This window comes from Hyaena hyaena, unplaced genomic scaffold (genome assembly GCF_003009895.1).
Source record: "Hyaena hyaena isolate Hyena2069 unplaced genomic scaffold, ASM300989v1 scaffold_21, whole genome shotgun sequence".
NCBI classification, from domain to species: Eukaryota; Metazoa; Chordata; class Mammalia; order Carnivora; family Hyaenidae; genus Hyaena; species Hyaena hyaena.
Genome location: NW_024080653.1, coordinates 2,912,853 through 2,935,336, shown reverse-complemented (window position 1 = coordinate 2,935,336; position 22,484 = coordinate 2,912,853). Strand labels below are relative to the sequence as shown.

Genomic DNA, 22,484 nt, shown 5'->3' with positions numbered 1-22,484 from the left:
GAAGGGAAGCCCTGAGGGGGAGCCCCCAGTGGTGTAGCCCTGAGGGCTTCAAGCTTCCCGTCACCTGTGGAGCAGGAAAGGGAGGCTGGGGGAGGGCAAGAGGGGCCACCGAGCCCCCGCCAGCACACATGCCAGGCTCAGGAAGGCCCTGGGCCCCTGGGCCCCCCGACTTCTCTACCAACAGGAGAGGGAGCCTGTCTCCAGATGACCCAGGGTCTGCGCCCCGAGCCCCACCCGCCTCTGCTCAGGAAGCCTGCAGGCCGCTCTGGGTCACCTCGCCACCTGCCGCGGCTCCCCCACCCCCACCCGGACGTGCACATGCGCTTGCTCAGGGCGCCCAGACATCCGCGGGGAGCTGCAGATGGGAGGTCTGGGGTCCCGGAGTACCAGCCCACCGGAAGCAGCAGCCCCACCAGGCCTGAGAGCAAGGCAGGGGGCAGAGGTGGGTCCAGCCCACTCAGATCCCTTTGCAGATCCCGGGGGGCTCCGGGGGCCCCCTCCTCAGTATCCTCCCCACCAACGCCTGTCCTCGAAGACCAGTGGACAGAACTGAGGCCTGGGAGTCCCCCCCCAGCCTGGAAGGGCATCCGGCTCTGCTGTTTGCTCCGGGATGGTCGGGGCCTCAGACTTCCCTTCTGTAAAATGGGTGAATGGAGACTCATGTGAAGGGTACCCGGAGGACCGGACAGGCAGACGAGCGGGCAGCACGGAGCCTGACTCGGTGGGTGTTGAAGGGATGGATGCTTCTCTCTCAAATCACCCCTCCCCAGGACAAAGTGTCGCTTCTCCACGTGACCCAGGGCCCTAGGAATGAGGACAGGTGGCTCCACAGGACTGACAGGAGGGCCAGTGCAGGCCATGCCCGTGAGAGGCGAGGGCCCGCTGAGCACCCTGGCCCCTCTCACAATCTCCTGGGCCCTGTGCTCTTACTGGGACTCCTTTCTCATCCCTAAGAGGAGGCCAAGCCAGTTAGTCCCTAAAGGGCACAAACCAGGCATGGGAGGCCCCCTAACATCTGGCTCTGCCAAGCAACAGGAGACTGGACCCTTGGCTCTGCCCCCTGCCCCCCCCCACCGTGCCCTCCCAGCCAGGACTCCAGCCAGGCCTAGGGATGCAAAGGGAAATGGCGCCCCTCCCCCCGCTGCCACTCAGATGACCACAGAGTGGGGCCCCCGGCTGCCGGCTCAGGCTGAGGGCTCGGCCGCGGTGAGCAGCAGGACGCCGCTGAGAGCCTCGGAGGCGCAGGAGCCCCAGGGCTACGGTCCTGCACATGCCGGGGCCGTACTGGCACGCGGTCTCGGCGAAGGCCAGGTGCGAGTAGCGGATGTAGATGCTGGCCCCCGCCAGGGTCAGGGCACCTGGGGGAGGGGCAGGGCGACCGCTCCGTGGGCCGAACGCGGCCGGCAGCTGCCTAACCGGGTCCTGGCCAAGGCGGTCCCGCAGACACGGCCTTGGAGCCCCTAACACTGGCCTCTGGGGGAAACAGGGTCTCCTATTCACTTCCCAAACCCCTGGACCTCAGCCCACAAAACCCCCTTGCACCACCTACACCCCCAGCAACAGTCCTGACTCGCATAACTGCCTCTATATACCAGCGCCCTCCTGTATTCCCCAGAGTCCCCAACACACATGCGTGTACCGACACACACGAACCGACACACTCATGCACACCAACACACACACCCCGACACACGCACACAGACACACGTGCACACACAGGAACAAGCACACACACAGACACACCCCCACCCATGTGCACACACCAACATACGCATGCACCGGCACACGCACACACACCGACACATGCACACACAGAGACACACCCTGACACACACGCACTGACACATGTATACACATGTGCACACACACTGATACACGCACGCACACTGACCTGCACGTGCACACTGACACACCCACACATACACACACAGAGCCAGTGACTTCTATTGGCAATCAGTGTCCTTGCACTTCCCCCCACTTCATCGGGGTACCCCCCCCTTCTGGCCCTAGCCCAAGCCTCCAGCCTCTGCAGGCCCTCTCCCTGCGCCCACGGCCTGCGATCCAGGCCCCGCCTGCCTGATCCCCTGAAGCGGGCCCCCTCCTCCCTCTGACACTCTGACTTCGCACAGGGTGCTGGGCACGCTAAAAGCTGCACATTGGGACGTTTTCCTGTTCACCCCGACTCAGAAGGCCCAGCCCAGAGAAGCACCCGGTGTCCCACAGCGACAGGCTGACATCAGAGCCGGCCCTTGGTCCCAACCACAGGGAAAGCTGGGGCGGGGGGGCGCGAGGGTCCTGATGCCCCACATAGGCACTTCCTGGTATGGGGCTCCCTCTGGACTCTGCCCAGCCGAGGCCAGGAGGCTGACCAGAGCTGACCTTCAGGGCCAGGTCTGGATCTCCCTGGGACCCGGAGAAGGGGCGTAGCCCTGGGGTCCCCATATCCCGACTCTCCTCCCGGACCTCTGTGATTCCTCGCTTGACCAAAGAGACGGGAAGGAGGGAGGCAGGAGGCAGGACATCCACCCCAGCCGTCAGCGGAGCCTCAAGCTGGGCAGTGGCGGGAGAGTGCATGTCTCAGGGGAGGCACCGGTCCGGCTGGCGTTCACCCTCGGCCCCTCTGTCCCTCCTCCTCTTCCTGTGGGGGTGGGCGTGGGCCAAGCTGGCCTTAGGCAGGTCCCCTGGGTGTGACATTCCTGCCTCTGAGCCCCTAGAGCTAGTGTGCCTGCCCCATGGGCGGGCTCCCGTCCGTGAGATCAGCTGACCCATTTCTGGGGAGCACCCTCCATTCCCCTGCAAGGAGAGCAGTGGTGCAGCCAGACGGGACCCTGGGCGAGGGGAGTGCGTGAGGTGGTCTTCGAACCAGGCCCTGGCTCCACCTGCCGGCCAGTGCCCCCGCTCAGAGAGCGCAGTGCCGAGGTTTCCTGGGTATGGCCCCACCCTCTCGCTGGCTTCCTGAGGGCCTCTTAATTGGATCTGGACCCACACAGCGGGTCTCTGGGGTCAGGCCACAGCTGACGTTCTGATTTCTCCTGCTTTCGTTCTCGAAAGCACACGCACACCCGGACTGCTGGTCCTCCGGGCTCTCGGCACCAGGCAGGCCGCCTATTCCCTCTTGACCAAGGCCTCCCACAGGGCACGGCGTCCTCTGGGGAGGAGGCAGTCCTGCCCGAGAGGGAGCCCCAGGCCCACATGGTCTGGGTCTCAAGCGCCATGGCCTTGACAGTAGAGCCGGCTCGGATGCCGGACTCGCCTCGGACCTCACCCCCGACAGCACAGGCTGCTGAGCACTGACCCCGAGGGGCCCCCGCCCACCACCAGCTACCGCCAGCTGTGGGCAGCGGGGGGTACCAGCTGGCTGGCAGGGGCTGATGACGCCAAAAAGCAGCGAAGCTTCCTGCTGACCTTGGTGAATCCTTGAAAGTCTCAGCTGGAAGCTGGGACCACAGAGAGGCCACGGCTGCACCCCTGCAGGAGGGCCTGGCCCAGTGCCCGGCACAGTCTAGATGAATGTCAGCTGATGAACTGTCACCAGTCATAGTCGGGGCTCGGCTGCGGTCACTGCCGAGGACTGTGACTGCCTTATAATGCCTGGCCCTGCCCACTCCTGCTCCTTCTACCCGGCCCGTCTGGGGAGAATAGGTAGGGGTCAGCGTGTGCCCTTCCTGCGGGTCTAGTAGGGCAGGTCCTGGGGTCGCCTGGGGGAGCTTCATGCTCCCGTGCTTAGAAGCTCAACCCTGGGGGGGCGCCCGGGGGGCTCAGTCGGTTAAGCGTCCGACTTCAGCTCAGGTCATGATCTCACAGTTCGTGGGTTCGAGCCCCGTGTTGGGCTCTGTGCTGCCAGCTCAGAGCCTGGAGCCTGTTTCAGATTCTGTGTCTCCCTCTCGCTCTGACCCTCCCCTGCTCACGCTGTCTCTCTCTCTCTCTCTCTCTCAGAAATTAAAAAAATATATATTTTAAAAAATTAAAAAAAAAAAAGCTCAACCCTGGGGCTCCTCCATCCCGGGACCTTGGCCCACAGCCACCCCCTGTCCCCGTCCCCATACAGGCCGCTGCCGCCCCAGGTGCCTTCCTGCTGCTGCTCGATCCCCAGGGTGGGCCCGGGTCAGCACAGCCCAGACGGGAGCAGGGGCAGGGTGGCAGGAGAGGAGGCACCCGTCTCCCAGGACCCATGGCCCCTGGGGCGCCCACACTCACCCCCCAGCAAGAAGTAGCAGCCGGTGAAGAGGAGCAGGAGGGTGCTCTGTACCAGGGAACTGAAGAGGCCGCAGACCCAGCCGCACACGACAAGCACGAGGCTCAGGGGCAGGACCACCATGACAGCTCGGTGCAGGGCTGCCGGGAGAGGGGGCTCAGGGCGCGGGCCGGGATGCGGACCTACCCCCAGGTCAGACCCAGGGGGCCAGAGTCCTGGCTGCCTGGGGGTCCGCCTTCATAGGACAGTCTCGCCCGGAGACTGAGGAAGGGACAGGGGTGACTCGGCCCCAGGACTCACAGATGAGGTGCCGCTCTGAGGCGGAGGCATCCAGGCTCTCGCTGGCAAAGGGGTCGATCAAGGGGATGCAGCTGTTCTGCCCTGCAAAGCAGAAAAGGACGCAAAGCCCGCTGGGCTGGAGACCTGTCGGGCCACCCCCCACCTGGCATTTCTCCGAGATGGGTGGCCCTGTGGGCACGCGGCGTGGTCCCTGCCACAGCCCAGCGGGCAGAGCAGTGGCCACAGAGCCCCGTCACATCCTCTCCTGGACCCCAGAGTTGTGGCTCCAAATGGGTTCAGAGGGTTGAAGACCTTTTATTTTGTTTCTGTAACATACACACGACTCCTACACGGACGTCTATCTAAAATTTCACACTGGAGGCTGCTGTCCGCACTCCCTTAAGCCCGGGTCTCCGAGCGTGCTCACACGTGGCTTCACCTGCACAGGAAACGGTGCCGGTAATGTGGTGTCTGCCTCTTGCACACACGTGCACACCCACCCATATTTGGAGACACACGGGCACACACATGCACAAGCGGGAAGGGCTCCAGAACATGAGGTACAGTCTGTTCAGTGGATGAACAAAGAGCTCTTCTTTCCCTCCCAGCTGCCACCAAGGAGGTGCAGTCACACGTGCGCACACACACACGCTCACTCAGTCACACACACTTATACATACACATTCATAGTCACCTACACACACGTGATCACACATTCAGATCCATACACACACGGACACATGCTCACCACACACATTTACACGCATACGTGTGCACTCACACTGACATATGTCACATGCATGCACACGCAAGTTCACATGCTCTCGCAGATCCTGCTGCCCGCACCCCCTCCCCCGCCGCTGCTGGTTCTGTGCCAGGGAAGCCCTCCGGAGGGAATGCCCTCCTCTCTGGACCTGGCGGCGTCTACACAGGTCTGAAATGCATGTAGTGCCCCTGTTTTGTGCCCGTGTGCACGTCAGACGATCGGGGGGGGGGGCGCCGCGGTGTGTGTAGGGATGGGCAGGTCTCAGCCCAGAGCTCTGGCTGTGCCTGGCTCAACCCTGGGGACAGCAATCAAGAAACAGCTGGTGGTCACTTGGATGAGAAGCACCTTCCCAGAGGCCCCACGCCCTCCGTGAGGAGGGACAGCAACAGAGTGGCCCCTGGGTGCCCCCGGTCCCTGCCTCTGCCCCCTGCTTTCTCCCCCCACCTCCCCTCTCCACCGCGTTTGCATCCTGAGAAGATTCAGTTTCTCCCTATCGACAAAGACTTGGAGGCTGAGCAAGGGCAAGGTCAGCCAGCAGCTAGCAGCAGAGCCCACTGAGAACCTGCCAAGTAATGTGCTGCAGCTTCTAACACAAGGCCCCCCACCCCGCACACACCAGGGCGGGCGGGGGACTGCCCAGGGCTCCTGCTCCCCAGGCTCTTGGGTCCTTAAGGGGTCCCACAACGCCCCCAACCCCCCAAGACATTCATTTCCCGCGCCTGCACTGGTAGCCCGACTGTCACCACCCAGGCAGTTCTGGGAGGGGACGGAGGTGGCGGCGTGCGGGAGGGGGGCGCCGCCCTGCCCGCGCCCCGCGCCCAGGGCCCGCCGCCGCCCGCCGCGTACCTTCGCAGACGCGCCAGAGCCCCCAGTGCGAGGACAGCCGCGCGGCGCGCCCCGTGCGGTTGCCGGCGTCCGCCACCTCCAGGACGCACCGGTAGTCGCTGGCCACGGCGGCCGCCAGCAGCGCGAAGCTGAGCAGCGCCCCCAGGCCGGGCCATGCGGGGCCCGGGGTGCGCGGTGCGGGGCCCGGGGGGGGGCCGCGGGAGTGGGCGAGTGGGGGGCGATGGGGAGCGGGGGAGCGGGGGAGCCCGGCCGGGCAGGGGGCACCCGGGATTTGGTGAGCGGGGCAGAGTGGGGGGATGCGGGGAGCGGCGCCTGGGATTTGGGGAGCGGGGCGGAGGCGGGGTTGGGCGCCGGGAGCGGGGGAGGGCAAGCCGGTGTGTCCGCTCCGAGGCTCTTCGGGACGCGGCTCCCCCTTTTCTGCCTGCGCACTGGCCTCGCGATACGCGCCCCCCCAGGTTCGCAGGAAGATCGGTCCCACCTCTTGGCGATGGCGATGGCGATGGCGATGGCGATGGCAGAGCTCGGCCCCAGGGGGCAGAACGGTCTCAGAGCCGCAGGTAGAGCTGCTGCAGACCTGGGTTCAAATCCCAGCGTACCGAGGAGCTGGCCGCTGGCCTGGATCCTGGGCAAACGTCTTAATCTCTCTAAACCTCGGATTTTCAGCCTCCAAACGGCCAGGCTGAGGAGGAGGAAGGGTGGGGCCTACGTCGCCCCAGGCGGGGGCTTAGCAGGCAGCTGACCGCCTGAAGAGTGGGAGGCAGCCACCCCGGCCGGGGCACTTGGCCGCTGGCTGGCCCTGCGGTTCTGGTCTTAATCCGCGTCCCTCTAACCGGAGGGATCCGGTGAAGTGGGGCGGATGGGCATAGGGCCTAGGCAGGCTGGCGAGGGGGCCACAGAAGGATGAGGTCTTGCTTCCAGTTAGCTTCTAATTACAAATGTCACAGGGGCAGGCCGGGCGCTGCCTGTCACTCACTCAGCAAACCGGCATAACCCGCATGAAGCACCTCCTCTGACATGGGCCAGGCACTGTGGGTGGGAAGCAGGGGTCTCAAAGGGCCCCCACCCAGGAGCAGGCAGTGACTTGCATGTAGGGAGGGGCTGTCTGGGGTGCAATCGTGGGCGATGGGAGGGCCTCCTCTGGGCCCCTGGATGGTGGGTGGCTGCCCCACAGGGCTGGGCAGAGGCTGCACACAGGGCCCGAGGCCCGAAGTCCACATCGTCACTGAGGGTGGCCCTCCTGGGACCACGGAGATTCGTGACCTGCGGTCACCCCAGCCTCTCGTTTCTGCGGGTTCCAGCCCTTTCTCCTCCACCGGGTTTGAGGAATGCAGTCAGGAAGCCGTCACTGAAACACCATCTCAAGCGGCATTCAGAGCCCAGGGAATCATGTCGGGTCCCTGCAGGCGGTGCATCCTTCCAAGGCCGGGTTGGGGCGCAGAGCGGGCCTAGGGGCTTCCCAGCTGCGGCAGTGTGGGTGCCCCCAGCCCTGCTCTGAAGCTGGGGGGCAGCCGGGGTGGGGGGCTTCTCTCTCAGGGGGCACTGGGCCTGGCGGGTGAAAGAATTCAGCAAGCACATAAAACAGGTGTTCAGGGCAAGACAGGCATCTACAAAGCAGGAGGTGAGAAGGGGTGCGGAGGGAGGAGAGCATGGGGGTGGGGCTGGGTCTCTGCGGGAGAACAGCGGGGCGGGGGGGGGGCGGGGTGACTACTGGCCCTAATATTTACCCACAACGTGACAAGGACCAAGACTGCTTGAGCTGGGCCGAAGCTTGGCTGTGTGAGGGATGGATGGAGGCTGGGAGAAGAGGAGGCGCCCCTCGGGCCGCACCCCACACGCCCCTCCCCAGTGCCGCCCTGCCGGTCAGCCCGAGCTGGTTTCAGAGGGTCTTCTCTGCAACCCCATGAAACAGGATCCTGGTGTCAGGGTCAGGGGTGGCACTTCTGGAGGCTACGGGTCCCACAGAGCCACATGGCTCTGGACAGGAACACAGTCGCCCCCACCCCCCAACTGCAGTGTAGACAGCCAGGGTAGCAGTCTACGCCTCACATGCTTTAAAGTGCAGTGTTTTAAGCCCAATGTGAAGGCGGAGCCGCTGACTGGACTGTCCCCAGGCAGTAAGCACTGGCCCCCGAGGGGCTGCCTTGATGAATTCCCCGTCTCCTTCCTTGAGATGGACCCGAAGCACACCCTAGCCGGACTCTGAAAAAGTGCCACTTTGGAACGACCCCTAGTTTTCACCGTCGACTCCTAACTCCCGGTTAGAGCTGTCGGCCGGCCACCTGGCAAGCACCGCGTCCATCTCCAGGGTGTCGGGGCCTCTTCCAAGTTAGCATCAGATGGCTGCTGTGCCACCACCATCAGGGACAGGAGGGACCCAGCCCTAACTGGGAGGCGGCCAGCATCATACCTAGGTGGTCTCATCCCCAGGAACTGACAGATTGACAAAGGGCCTGTCACTACCAGCTTGGACTTGGCAGCCTGTGTTCGGTGAGCCTGGAACCTCGCAGAACACCCCTGCGGTCCCCAGAACGTACGCTTCCATTCCCTCTGCCTGGCACACCTTTCCCTTCTTTGATCATCTGGCAGCCGCCTCCCTGGTCCTGGACAGACAGCCCAGTTCTTTCCCTCCCACCCAATGCAGAGTTCATGGTCTTCGCAGCCTCCATGTCACAAGACTACTTGTCGGCCTTGGTCTTCCCAAGTGCTCCCTGCGGGGACCAAGTCCTCTCTGGCCTTCGTTCGGTTCCTGGGCATAGCACCCACACGCTGTAGGTGCTCAAGCATCCGAGTGAACAAGCGGATAGATGTCACCACTGTGGGGATCAGGTGGGAAATAAGCACAGAGAAGCCAAGGCCCTAATTTGGCTGGTCAGCTGAAAACGGGCTCAAATTCCGCAGGCTGAGCCCCAAGGAGAGGAAACCTCAGGCTCCGGGACTTTGCTCTAAGGGTGAGACTCTCTCTGGGCCCAGACAAGAAACCCCTTTGTGCCAGCAACACTGATTCACAGCAAGCCGGGCTGCACAAGAGAACCTTCTTTTCTTTTGACAGAGAGCAAGCGAGCGAGCGAGCGAATATGCGAGAGCCGGGGAGGGACAGAGAATCCCAAGCAGGCTCCATACTGTCAGTGCAGAGCCCAATGTGGGGCTCAAACTCCTGAACCCTGAGATCACGACCTGAGCCGAAACTGGACTGGAAGCTTGACTGAACCACGCGGGCGCCCCAACAGAATGTTCTCTCCAGCTCTGACCTTACACGCTGAAAGCAAGTAGACATTTTACTGCAGTTACAGCAGCACGAACTGGGCGAAGGGTGCGTGGAGCCCCTTCGTACTCTCTCTACCAGCTCCCGCGAGTCTTAGTTCAGATTTTTAAAAATGCTGTACTGGACCAGTGGAAACCTGGGGGAGGCAGGGTTCAGTTCCGCAGAACGATGGCCTTTTGGACAAAGCAGCCTGGGAAACGGCTTTCAAGACCGTCCTCGGCGCCTGGAGTCGGGCAGTTGACCCCGGCCACACCTGCAGGGCTGGGCGGCACCATGAACCGGGAAGGCCCCACCTCTGGGGGCCAGGGTGCCTGGGCTCAAGCCTTAACCCAAAAACTTACCAGTTGTGCCACCTTGGACAAGCTTTGCCTCTTTGCAAGTCCGTTTCTGCACACACACAAACGCGGCGAAGATCCCACGGGGCTTCCTTCGCAAAGCGGAGTTATTTTAAAGGGCAATCTGCACAGAATGGCCAGCACCCCAGGGGCGCCAACCCACAGGCAGTGGCCGTGGCTCTGTCCTCGGCGGGTCACTTTTGGTCAGGCTGGCACTCTTCACGGTGCTGGGGACGGTGTAGGTCACCCTGTCTGCCCGTAACCATCCACACAGGGCGTGAAACCCGCTTGAGATTCTTTCTGTCCCTCCCCCCACTGGTGCTCTCAAAAGAAAGATTAAAAAAAGAAAGCACGTCAGTAGAAGTGCAAGTGCAGAAGACGGACTGAGGGGAGGCCCTGGCACGGCCTCCCTCCACAGCACAGCCTGGCGAAGCCAAGAACGCCCGCCATGCGGGGGGTCGGCCAGCCCGTGAGGGGAGCGTGCACCTGCAGACTGGCTCACACGCCCCAGTAGGCAGCTGAGGACAACAGGCTGGGATGCTTTCCGCCCCCGACAAAACTACCGCAGTCAATATTCTCCAAGATTGAAGGGAAAAGCACACTTCACTCTCTGACTCAGTTGTGGGGTGCCTGGGGGGCTCAGTCGGTTAAACATCTGACTTCAGCTCAGGTCATGATCTCAGGGTTCATGGGTTCGAGCCCCGCATTGGGCTCTGTGCTGACAGCTCGGAGCCTGAAGCTCCTTCAGATTCTGTGTCTCCCTCTCTCTCAAAAATAAAAAATAAACATTAAAAATTTTTTTTTAAAGAAAAAGAAGCGGGAGATGCGTCTTGCAGAGCTGGTCCATACCTGGGATGGGTCCAGACGCCGCACACAAGTGGGCCGGATCCATGTCTGCAGAGGCCCCTCCCTCCCCACCGCCGCGGGGGCGGGAGGCGCAGCTGGCAGGCTGAGGAGCCACAACACAGACCCAACAAGACTGGAGACCCCAGGGGGTCTGCAGCAGTGTTTGAAATGAAATGGTCTTTATTTTCCAGAAGCGACAGGATGACCGCCCCGCCCTACAGCTTAGATTCATGGAGGGAGAAATAAAATCTGTCCCTGTGACTCCCGTGTGAGCCGGCCGCGGGGAGGTGCGCAGGGGGACCGGTGTGGAGACGACGACGTGGACAGCGTGACATGGACATGCGGAAGCGTGTGGAGCAGTGGAGACGTGGCCACTCAGGGCCGACTGATCGCCCGCAGCCCACCAGGTCCCACGCCTCTGAGCCAAGTTCCTTGGCCGCTGCCTTGGGCTCGGGGAGGGAGACACCGGCGTGTGGCCGAAGGCTCGCTCGGCTGCCTAACGGCCAAGCGAGTTCATAAATGACCATTTCTGCTGCCCACTTCCTGCTACCTTACTTTGTCTCCAGATCCACCTAAGGCTCACCCTATTTCCCCAGTGACCTGGAATGGCTTTGTGCCCTTTTAACTGTAGCTTGTGCCGTTCCACGAAGTAATAATTCAAAGTAAGAACGTGACACGCAGAGCCTCACACGTCACATGTCCACACAAGAGGGCCAGCTGAGGTGGCACAGCTTTTATGAGCCCGTGTCAGACAAGGAAACCACAGCTCAGCTTCAACAGGTGCGGGGACTGGACCTGCCGAAGGGCAGCCTGTGCCAGGGCACTGGGGCCGGGGCCCGAAGGGGCGCTCCAACTGTGTATTCGTCGCCCCTGCTCCAGCTCTTACTGAACTGATGATCTTGTGAGACTGCAAACGGTATAAACCAGCTCCCTGTAAAAAAGGCTCCCCCCGCCGGAGATTCCCAGCCTACCTTTTAGACCCACTGACCCCACTGCCCTCCCCGAGGGGGGCTCCCATAAGACAGACAGGTGCGCTGCCAGCCGCCCAACCCTCGCCACGACCGGGAGAGGCCAGCAAGTCCTTCCCCGGTGCCCGCCGCGCCCCGCCCGCCCCCAGCTGCGCGACAGCTGCTGCAGGACAGGCAGCCCGGCCTCTGCAAAACGCACTGACTCGCATGAAGCACCTTTTCCTCATCTTTCTTAGAGAAATGTCACAACCCTGCCGTGTGCCTGTGGTGCCCACTGGAAGTGAAGAAGTATCCTCAGCGCGACTCCAAGCCAGAGGCTGGTTTCACTGTCAAGACATCGGCCCCCCGCCCCCCGGGCACTGTCACACAGCAAGGCCCAGGGCAGCCTAGGGTTGAACTCCAGCAGCTCCCCCATACGAACTTGAAGACTAGGGTGGCAAGGCAGCCGAGGAAGCCCCTTACTGCACACGGGCGTTCAGGGCTTGGGCAGGGACGGGGCTGCGTGTGGTCCGCTCTGCAGGATGGAGGCCCCCGTAGAGCCACAGGCCTGACGGGGGAAGGGGTGGTGCGGGCCTTGGACACACCCCAGCGAGGCGATGCGGGGTCCTGGGAACATGAGGAACGCACACTAGAAATTTGGATTATTCCACAAATAAAACCTAAAACGGTCTCCTTCACTCTCTGTTCATCCAGTTACAACAGACCTACGACTACATTCAGGCCTCAGATCTCAGGCTCCAACAGCTAGTGGTCAACCCGAAGCCCAGGGGCTTCCCTGTGGAGGGGCCCTGCCCGGGAGGACACACCTCTCACCTGCTCACCCTGGGCAGTCCAGGAAGCAGCGGCCCAAAAACTACCAAAGAAAAAAGTCAGTTACTATGCTCAGCGGCACCGGCTGCACAAAGAGAAGGCGCCGTGGCGCCACTTCCAAGAAAAAAGCAAAAGTATAGCTTAAATGTTCTAATTTCAAAACGTGACGTCCTTTCCTAAGATGCGGCCAAGCACCCCCACCCGCCCAGGAGCCGCTGACGCTGGGGAGTGGGCGTGGGCACCGCGCCCCCGTCTGGGCCCAGCAGGCTGCAGGGCTCACTCCAGGGCCGCCAGCTGCTCGATGGCACAGCGCACTCTCTTCGCCGTCTCTTCAAATTCCTTCTGTTTATTGCTGGTTTCCTTTGCCTGGAAGAAAAAGAACAGGCACGTGAACCTGAATGGAGCTTCCCAATCATGCGCTGCAGGTGGGATCAAAAGGGAAAAATGAGGGAGCATTTACTGAGCATCTAAGTAAATCCAGTGCTGTGCGAGGGTGAAGACACCCAGCTGTATGGGGTGAATATGCTGATTCAACTCAGGGGCCTCTCATTTAAACGGCACCCCGGTAATTATAGCAGAAAACGTTTACGCAACGCTTTGCATGCACCAAACCATTTTACCTGCTTCACACGCATGAACTGCTTTACTGTTCAGTGGCCCTGTGAGGCAGGCATATCATTAGCTCCATTATACAGATGAGGAAACCGAGGTCCAGAGTGGTGTCCAGCTCCGGGGTACCCAGCTAGTCTGTGGAAGAGCCCTGCTCCTAACCAGCGCCCGGCACGGCTTCCGAAGCTCCCCCACTAAGTCCACAGCCCTCTCCTAGTCCACTGAGAGACACGGCTGAGCGCCTGCTTCTCCGAAAATGGGAGAAATTCCTGTGCCGCCAGTGGCTTCCAGAACCTGCCTTCCAACCTTGTCATTCTCCTATGCGTTCTCTCCAGAAGAACAAGTGCCGACCTCGTTAGCAGATCCAGGGGCCCTTTTCCCTACCCCAGTCTGTGCTCTCCTCGGTTTCTCTGACACATTAAAAACAAACAGACCTTGGCTGGGTTAAATTTGTTGCCTAGGGGCGGCTGCCTCTTGATTTCAGCTCAGGTATGATCCCACAGTTGTGGGATCAAGTCCCATGCTGTGCTCTGCATGGGGCGTGGAGCCTGCTGAAGATTCTCTCTCCCTCTCTCACCTTCTGCCCCTCCCCCCACTTGTACACACTCTCTTAAAAAAATTGTTTTCTAATTAGAGGCCAATTTTAAAAAATTACTTTTCAAGGGGCTCCTGGATGGCTCAGTCAGTTAAGCCTCTGACTTCGGCTCAGTTCATGATCTCGTGTTCATGGGTTCAAGCCCCGCGTCGGGCTCTGTGCTGACAGCTCAGAGGCTGGAGCCTGCTTCAGATTCTGTGTCTCCCTCTCTCTACTCCTCCCCTGCTCATGCTGTCTCTCTCACTCTCAAAAATAAATAAAAATGAAAAAACTTACTTTTGAATATGAACTTTTTAGATATCTTAATTTTGCTGCACACATAAGGCTTAAAGTTACTAATTAAAAAATTAGTTAAGGGGCGCCTGGGTGGCTTAGTCGGTTAAGCGTCCGACTTTCGCTCAGGTCATGATCTCACGGTTCGTGGGTTCAAGCCGCGCGTCGGGCTCTGTGCTGATTGCCAGCTCAGAGCCTGGAGCCTGTTTCAGTCTGTGACTCCTTCTCTCTCTGACCCTCCCCTGCTCACGCTGTCTCTCTCTCTCTCTCTCTCCTAGAAATAAATAAAACATTTAAAAAATAAAAATAAAAAATCAGTTAAAAAATAAGATTCAACATGGGAAAGAGAAAACAGCACAAGATCAGAAACAGTGTGCCTAATAATGGAGCCTTGTCTTTACGGATATGGAAAGATGATGGTGGCTTTTTTGTTTTTTTTAAAGTAACCTTGGGGCGCCTGGGTGGCTCAGTTGGTTAAGTGTCTGACTTTGGCTCAGGATATGATCTCACAGTTCGTGGGTTTAAGCCCTGCGTCGGGCTCTGTGCTGACAACTAGCTCAGAGCCTGGAGCTTATTTCGGATTCTGTGTCTCCCTCTCTCTCTGACCCTCCCTGCTCATGTGGTCTCTCTCAGAAATAAATAAAACATTAAAAAAAAAAAGTAATCTCTACACCCATTGTGGGGCTTGAACTCATGACCCGTGCACATTAAGAGTTGCACACTCTTCCGACGGAGCCATCCAGGTGCCTGGACCATGGCCTTTTAAAATATATTTCTTATTTACTTTTTTCTTCTCTTTCAAAAAAGCCTAAAACCAATTAAGGCCCTATGTTCACAGTCTGTAATTTAACCACAACACGGAGGCCAACGTCTCCATTTTATCTATTTTCTTAATAAAGGCCGATTGAAGCAAAAATCAGAAACTCGCTATGAAAAACACAATAAGGGGCGCCTGGGGGACTCAGTGGTTGAAGCGTCCGACTTCAGCTCAGGTCATGATCTTGTGGTTCCTGAGTGTGAGCCCCACGTCGGGCTCTGTGCTGACAGCTCGGAGCCTGGAGCTGCTTCGGGTTCTGTCTCCCTCTCTCTCTGTCCCTCCCCCCCACTTGCGCTCTGTTGCTCTCAAAAATAAACATTAAAAAAATAACAACAACTTAAAAAATAATAAATTAAAAAGAAACATAAGAAAATCCGTGGGGCACACGTTTGCTAGCTGCACCCCTTCTCCCTTCTCTCATGCCTCATTTTGTCCTCACTGTCGGTGCCCACAGACTCAAGTCCGACGCTTCTCTGCTGCTCCCATATGAAGTTTGTTCCCTGAACAGATTCATTTTCTAATCGGTTCTAATTTATTTCATTTTTCTCAAAAGGCAGAGGTAGCCATGCAGCAGCAGGAACTGAGTCACAGGGCAGCGTGCTCCCCTACAGACCCCCCGCCACACCGGCCGCATGCTGTCTCCGCATCAGGACCTGGGTGAGCTGCCCATCGGTGGTCCCGCCACACTGCCTAGCACCTCACTTTTAAACCTGGGGCCTCAGAAATCCACAGCCCCACAGCACACATTTGTTCCTTCAGTATTCACAGACCCAAAACAACTATTTCACCGTGTTCTTTTTCAAGAATGTCTGATGAACGATTATCTTAAACTGCATACTGCAATCATGTAACTGATTTAATAAATCATTTAAAGTATCAGCCCCCAACCTTATCTGCCCCCACAAAACAGATGAGGTTTGCACGCCAGCCCACCTCCAGGAGCGAGGTACCTGGAGTGCCTGCCTGGGCGCTCCGGGGCGAAGCAGACAGGCCTCTGGGTCTGCCGGTTCCCTGCACTTGGCCCTGACCTGACATGACCATCCATTCACATGGCAAAGTGCATGGAGACACGAGGGGGCCTGGGTGTTACTTTATATTAGCGATCAATTATTTGCAGCAGAGGCGTCTGGATGGCTCAGTTGGTTGAGCTTGGATCCAACTCTTGGTTTGGGCTCAGGTCATAGTCTTGCGGTTTGTGGGTTCAAGCCCTGCATCGGGCACCACACTGCTGGTGTGGAACTTGCTTGGGATTCTCTCTCTCCCCCTCCCCCACTTGGGTGCGTGCGTTCTCTTTCAAAATAAATGAATAAACTTAAAAAAATTATTCACAGCGCATCTCGCATCTGGCTGGCACTCCCCACAGCACGTCCAGCAGAACTCTCGCAATGACAAAGGCACCACACGGCACAGCGGCAACTGGCCACGTGCAGCTGTCGGGCAGGCACGATGCTGTTCGTGTGCCTGGAGCCCCAAATTCTGCATTTTACACAATCTTCATCGTGGAAGCCGGGTGCGGCTGATGGTCAATGCGCTGGACAGCACAGCCCGAGGACAGCACCATGGGACTGCTGAGTGCCACGGGCTCACAGAGACTTCCTGCTGGGGAAGTAGTGTGACCCAATTATGGAAAGTCTGCAAGCTTACACTTGGCATTCTTCCCTAAAATACAGAAATTTAAAAATTATCTGGAAGGAAACACATCAGTTAATGGTGGTCACCCTCAGTATAGAGATAGGGCTTTTGATTCTTCCTTATAGAAATTTGTATTACTTATTTTGTAATTAAAGTAATAAAAGTAAATGCATCATGTTAAAGTATTCCATATTCTGACTTGAGAACAAAAATAGCTGCCCGAGGAAAGCGAAGCATTTTCTTCCCACCCCCCAATTTGGTCCCCTGCACATTAACCTGGTCTGGTTCGGCCCCACCGCTGTGCATGCAGATGACGGTGACCGAGTGTCTACCGGAGGGCTTCCCGCTCCAACGAGCCCCCCTCCCCATGGGCTATCTGACTCCCCTCACTGGATGGCAGGGCCCACGAGCCCCCATCACCGCTCTGGAGCTGTACCCACACAACCCAGTCTTCCTACTTGCTGCAACCACCTGACATCGTTTGTCCGTGTCAGTGCTCCACAGTGTGTCCGGGTCAGTGCTCCACAGTGTGTCCATGTCAGTGCTCCACAGCATGTCCGCGTCAGGGCTCCACAGCGTGTCCGGGTCAGGGCTCCACAGTTTGACTTCAGCCTCCCTGGGCCACACATTAGTCTCCCTCCTGCCTGCCGCAGCGCAGCTTTCTCACAACTGTCCCCTAAGTATACAGGCTGGTCTCTCACCTAGAATGGGGTTGGCCAACCGTGGCCTGCGGAACACGTGGCTTGTTTCTCATACAGTCCTGAGGCTAAGAAAGGTTTTCACGTTTTTAAACAGTTGTGAAAACAAGAACCACAAAGAATACTCTCTAACGGAAACCAGTGGCCCGTGAAGGCTAAAATGCCGGGGCCCTTAGCAGGCGTGCAGCCCCTGACCCAGAAGGCTGTCCCTAGTCCACTGCCCAGTCCCAAGGTCCCCGCGGAGTAAACAGTGCTTCCACCACTTGCTGTACCGACTACCAGTTTCTTTCCTCTTCCTCACAAAACATAATTGGTCCTCAGCATTTAAAACCTACTGTATTAGAACTATTTCCTAATCATCTCTAAAAAGGAATATAATTTTCAATCAAAAAAGGACCTCAGACACAGGGTCAGGGGTCAGCCTTGCACTTTGCAGCAGGGAGAGGGTGGGCGAGACCGGCCTAAACTCACAATGCCCAGAGTGGCAGGGACAGAACCAGGGTGTCGGCTGGCAGCCCCGTGCTCTGCTGCGGCACCGACACCCGAACACGGAGCTCTGGAACGCCGCCGCCGCACTCGGCGGGTACAAACATAGGACGCCCAGCGACATCCGAACTTCACAAGAACAAGTAAGGTTCTCGTATACATCCCTACAATACACGAGCTATACTAAGAAATTTTTCCCTGTGGATCTGAAATTCAGACTTAACCGGGAGCCCTGATTTTCTCTACAGCCCCGGCTGCTTGGTACCAGCCCTTAGTGGACCTGCGGCTTCACCCCTCTACTCTCCGGACACCCTAGGATGCCCGTCTACAAGTTAAAGTTCACTTGCAGAAATCCCGAGGTCCTTTTCCCCAACACCCATAGTGCTCCCTCCCCCAGATACTGCTGCACGCTCCCAAGCCCTCTGCCCCTACGATGCTCACACACCATGTACAGGGCCCCCCACGGAGACTGTCGCTGAAGGCGGGAGCGCCATCCAGCCACCACCTTCCCGCCACCAGAGGTACCCACCCTAAACAAAGGAGGGAACCCGTTTCTCTCCGATCTGACTGCATGGCCCCAAGACCGCATTCCAGGACAGATGTTTTTCTGTCCTTTGTACCGTCACCCATGCACCGGAGGGGCTGTAAAGGGCTAAGCGAGGAACGTGGAGCCCCTCCAGCACGAGGGGCGGGGAGCTCGGTGCTACGGGTGCCCAACACTTTGCCCTTGATCCTTATTCCCAATAATACATACAATTTTGTTCTTGGCTCTTTCCTTGTCCAGTTTCAAAAATTCACTGAGGGTTAATTCTTCGAATTGCTTCTTGACAGAAAGAAAAGCACAACCAGATGAATGTTTTTTATGTTCTTCTCTAGAAAAATTAATACAGGAGTGTGTCAACAGGGAGAAAAGCAACCGTTTGTCATCAGCACCCACTGAACCCAGCTCACAGACACGCCTCAATGGGCGTCCAGAGCAAAGTGTGAAGTACACAGAGCCCGTGCGAGGTCCCGTTGCGCACTCCCACTCAGCCCGCCTCTGCCCCCCACCCCTCTGCGGCGTCTCTCCCCATGCTTGGGGCGAATGGGTTTTATACACAGTCCTTTAGCAATGAACAGGAAAGAAAACTCACACGTGTGAGTCCAGGGGCAGCACACGCTGAATCCCTCTAAAACCCTCATGAAGGGAACTGTGTGAAGCAATGGGGTGTCATGGGAATTGTTACAGATCTGGTGGTTCTGAGTAAGGGCACCCTGGGCCAGGCTTCTCCAGGAAGCTCCTCAGCTCCAGCCTCTGCACTGGGACTTGTCCCCACAGTGCGAGCAGCAGTGTGACCGGACCAGAACCCAACACACGGCCACACAAAGGCCCGAAGGACAGCCCATAGCAACTAGCATCTGAAAACATTCTAGCACTTAGAGAAATTCACTCCCAGGGCGCCTGGGTAGCTCAGCCCCGCAAGTGTCTGACTCTTGATTTCGGCTCAGGTCATTATCTCTGTCCCGGGCTCCAGCCCCAGGTTGGGCTCTGCCTCAGAGTCTGCTTGGGACGCTCTCTGCCCCTCCCCCACTGGCTCACGCACTCTGTCTCAAGATAAATAAATGAATAAACTTTAAAAATAAATTCACTGGCAAGAATACAACCAGCACTTGGCCAGTGACCTCTGGTATGATCACCATGGCATCCCGATTATCCGGGGGTAATGAGAGGAAACACATTAGTGAAAACAGCAACTCTCTTCTGGCCAAGAAGAGAACTTGGGTGATCCTCTAGAGGAAAGTCTTAAAGTTACAGAAGCAACCGGTTCTGACAGGGAAAAAGAGGTGAGGAAAGAATGTGGCATCGCACACAGGACAGCCATCACAGCCTATCTGAACACACACACAGAATTCTAAAGAATAACTAGACGCCTTAAAGAACAACACCCCAAACAACGCACGTGTGCCATTTAAAAGGGTGGTTTCTGGGTGCCTGGGGGGCTCAGTAGGTTGTGTCCAACTTCAGCTCAGGTCATGAGGTTGGGCCCCGCGTCGGGCTGTTGGCTGTCAGCAGAGCCCCTCTTTGGATCCTCGGTCCCTCTCTCTATGACCCTCCCCGGCTTGCACATGCTCTCTCTCGTTCTCTCTCAAAAAATAAATAAAAATTAAAACATCTGAGGGGGTGGTTTCTGTGGTACATGAATTACAGTCCAATAAAGTTTTATTTAAAAAATTTTTTTTAATGTTTATTTACAATAGAGACAGAGCACGAGCAGGGGAGGGGCGGAGAGAGAGGGAGACACAGAATCCGAAGCAGCTCCAGGCTCCGAGCTGTCATTGCAAAGCTGGATTTGGGGCTCAAACCCAAGAACAGTGAGATCATGACCGGAGCCGAAGTGGGTCACTTAACCGACTGAGTCACCAGGCGCCCCTCGATAAAGCTTAAAGAACTCTGAAACAAGGCCAGCACCTGGACGCCCCCAGGTCACAACTGGACCGGCTCCTGTACTCTGTCATGAAAGGCATCAAGTACAGAACCATAAGAATGAGCCTTTCTTCGCATCTGAGGGACATTTGGCCACATGGGGTTTGATCAGGTTGAAAGCACCAGGAGGACCCCGACACAGAGAGGCTCGTCCATTCGCGATAACCGGTTTCGGCACAAAATGAAACTGGAAAGCAGGCCCGGGCATGAGCTGCACACCCTGGAAGCCACAGGAGGCCGCCCTCAGACTCACATGGGGTCGTCGTCTGGCTCCCAGCCTTCCAGCTCCTTGAAGCAGAAGAAACACTGAGCCAAGTCGGGCTCGTTCTCCGTGGGGCAGTGGATGAAGCCGGCCTCGGCCATCTGCGAGGGAGAGCTAAGGCTCAGGCGCTGGCGGGCCTCCAGGCTCTGGGGAGCCCACCAACGGAGGGGGCGCCCCGGGGCCCGGGACTGGAAGGCCACAGGAGAAGGGGTCGCCTGGGATTCGGGAGCCCACGGACGAAGGGGGCGCCCCGGGGGGGGGGGGGCCAGGAACTCACAGTGGTCCCCAGGGGTCCGGAGAGCCCACAGAGGGAGGGGTCGCCCAGGGGCCCGGGAACTCACAGAATGGTCGCCCGGGACCTGAAGCCCACAGGGGGAGGGGTGGCCTGGGATTCGGGAGCCCACGGACGGAGGGGTCGCCCCAGGGGGGGCCGGGAACTCAGAGTTCCGGAAGGCCACAGAGGGAGGAGTCGCCCCATGGGAGGCTCGGGAACTCACAGTGGTCCCCAGGGGGCCGGAGAGCCCACAGAGGGAGGGGTCGCCCAGGTGCCCGGGAACTCACAGAATGGTCGCCCGGGACCTGAAGCCCAAAGGGGGAGGGGTCGCCTGGGATTCGGGAGCCCATGGACAGAGGGGTTGCCCTACGGGGGGCCCGGGAACTCACAGTGGTCGCCCGGGACCGGAAGGCCACAGGGGGAGGGGTCGCCTGGGACCGGAAGGCCACAGGCAGAGGGGGCGCCCGGGATTCGGGAGCCCACGGACGGAGGGGTCACTCTATTGGGTGCCCGGGAACTCACAGTGGTCGTCCGGGACCACACGGCCACAGAGGAGGGGTCGCCCAGGGGGCCGTGGAGCCCACAGAGGGAGCGGGCGCCTGGGACCGGAAGACCACAGAGGGAGGAGGCGCCCGGGGGGCCGCGTCGGGGCCCTGGGGAGAGGGGCCGTGCGGTCTCACCCGTTCCGGGGTGCAGGCGCAGCCCTCCAAGAACGGCCAGTTCTTGAACGTAGAGATGCGGTGGTCCTTGAGGTAGAGCTGCCAGGCCGGGGGCAACGACGAAGCGCCCATCCCGCCACCGCAACCGCCGAGCGCTGACTCGATTCAAATCCGGCGGTCGGTGGCCGCCGCGGGGCATGTCGGGAACGCACGGTCCCTAAGCGCGCCGCCCGCGGCCTTCTGGGAATGCCAGGCTGGGCGGCGCGGTGCGTGCTGGGAGTCGTAGTCCTTCCGCCGCCCACTGAACCGTCCCCGCCGCGGCTGGCCCCTTCCCACGTTTAGCGCTTCCCCGCGTGCTTGCAAAGACTGGTGGGAAGAGGGGCTGAGGATGCGGTGAAGTCCCTGTAGTGGGTTCAAGGACTGGCCTTTGTCGAGCGCATATAAATTAAGCCCGTGCCCACTAAACACTCACTCCCCTTTTTCCGTAAGTTTTTGTAACAAATACATAATTCATAGATCAACTTTTGGCTAGATCAATCTTCTTATAGCTTATTTATTTATTTTTATTTCTGAGAGAGAGAGAGAGGCAGCGTGAGCAGGGGAGGGTCAGAGGGAGGGAGACACAGAATCAGAAGCAGGTTCCAGGTTCTGAGCTGTCAGCACAGAGCCCGACGCGGGGGTCGAACCCACGAACCGCGAGAACCCACGAACCGCGAGATCATGACCTAAGCGAAAGTCGGACGCTTAACCGACTAAGCCAACCGGGCGCCCCAATTTTGTTCATTTCTATCAGTAACAGTCTTCATGAATTGGCTAAGGAGCTGGTATCTTGCAGGGGCCCCTGGCTGGCTCAGTGGATGGAGCGTGCGATTCTTGATCTTGGGGTTTTAAGTTCAGACCCCACATGGGGTGTAGAGATTACTTGAGTAAGTAAAGATTAAAAAGGGAAAAAAAAAATAACTTGGCAGCTTGCATTTGCTTTCCAGCCTAATTCACAAGAAAATTGCAAGCAATTCTGTGAAAAAGAGTGGGGAGAGAAAATAAGAGGGAGGGAAACATTAAGAGAGACAGACCCGCCCAGAAGTGGGAGGGTGGGCGAGTCTATGTTGGTCTATTGGTTGCTGAATTAGTTCTCTGAGTCAAAGGTGTCCCTGGTGCACAGGACAGGGTGACTGCCCCAGGTGTTCTTTTCTGACAGTACTGGGGAACAGCCCATGTGATCTTTAACCCCCTGAGAATGCAGAGCAGCACGTGCTTGTTTTAAATTGTACTTCTGGGATTACGTGGGAGGCTGATCATCTCAAACCGGTCACTTTCATCTTTCCTGTGAATTCCCTCTTCGTGTCCACTTTGCTGTTGCGTTAATGACATTTTTCCTACTGCCTGATGAGTTTTTATTCAAAAGGCA

The 22,484-nt window shown here is 58.4% G+C and overlaps 2 protein-coding genes across 2 annotated transcripts; both read right to left on the bottom strand.

Moving 5' to 3' along the window:
• Positions 1-60: 60 nt before the first annotated feature.
• On the bottom strand, positions 61-7,074 carry TMEM235 (transmembrane protein 235). The gene is given in 11 exon segments (XM_039226275.1): positions 61-64; positions 307-418; positions 1,149-1,199; positions 1,202-1,253; positions 1,255-1,358; positions 4,198-4,335; positions 4,496-4,576; positions 6,087-6,398; positions 6,530-6,606; positions 6,683-6,765; positions 7,069-7,074. Coding segments are annotated over 11 exon segments (1,020 nt in total).
• A 3,668-nt stretch (positions 7,075-10,742) lies between these two features.
• On the bottom strand, positions 10,743-21,286 carry BIRC5 (baculoviral IAP repeat containing 5). The gene is made up of 4 exons (XM_039226615.1): positions 21,098-21,286; positions 20,135-20,244; positions 18,172-18,289; positions 10,743-12,673 (listed from the first exon to the last, which is right to left on the bottom strand). The coding sequence occupies exons 1-4, from the start codon at positions 21,206-21,208 to the stop codon at positions 12,584-12,586; spliced, it is 429 nt and encodes a 142-aa protein (XP_039082546.1). The 5' UTR covers positions 21,209-21,286; the 3' UTR covers positions 10,743-12,583.
• Between the last annotated feature and the right edge of the window lie 1,198 nt (positions 21,287-22,484).

What these genes read in the sequence shown, in the direction of transcription:
- BIRC5 (XM_039226615.1), bottom strand. Translation starts at nt 21,208, where the DNA reads ATGGGCGCTTCGTCGTTGCCCCCGGCCTGGCAGCTCTACCTCAAGGAC. An exon ending in GCGCCTGCACCCCGGAACGG is followed by an intron (nt 20,245 to 21,097) that starts GTGAGACCGCAC and finishes TCTCCCTCGCAG; the next exon opens with ATGGCCGAGGCCGGCTTCAT. An exon ending in AAAGAGCCAAGAACAAAATT is followed by an intron (nt 12,674 to 18,171) that starts GTATGTATTATT and finishes TTTTTCTTCCAG; the next exon opens with GCAAAGGAAACCAGCAATAA.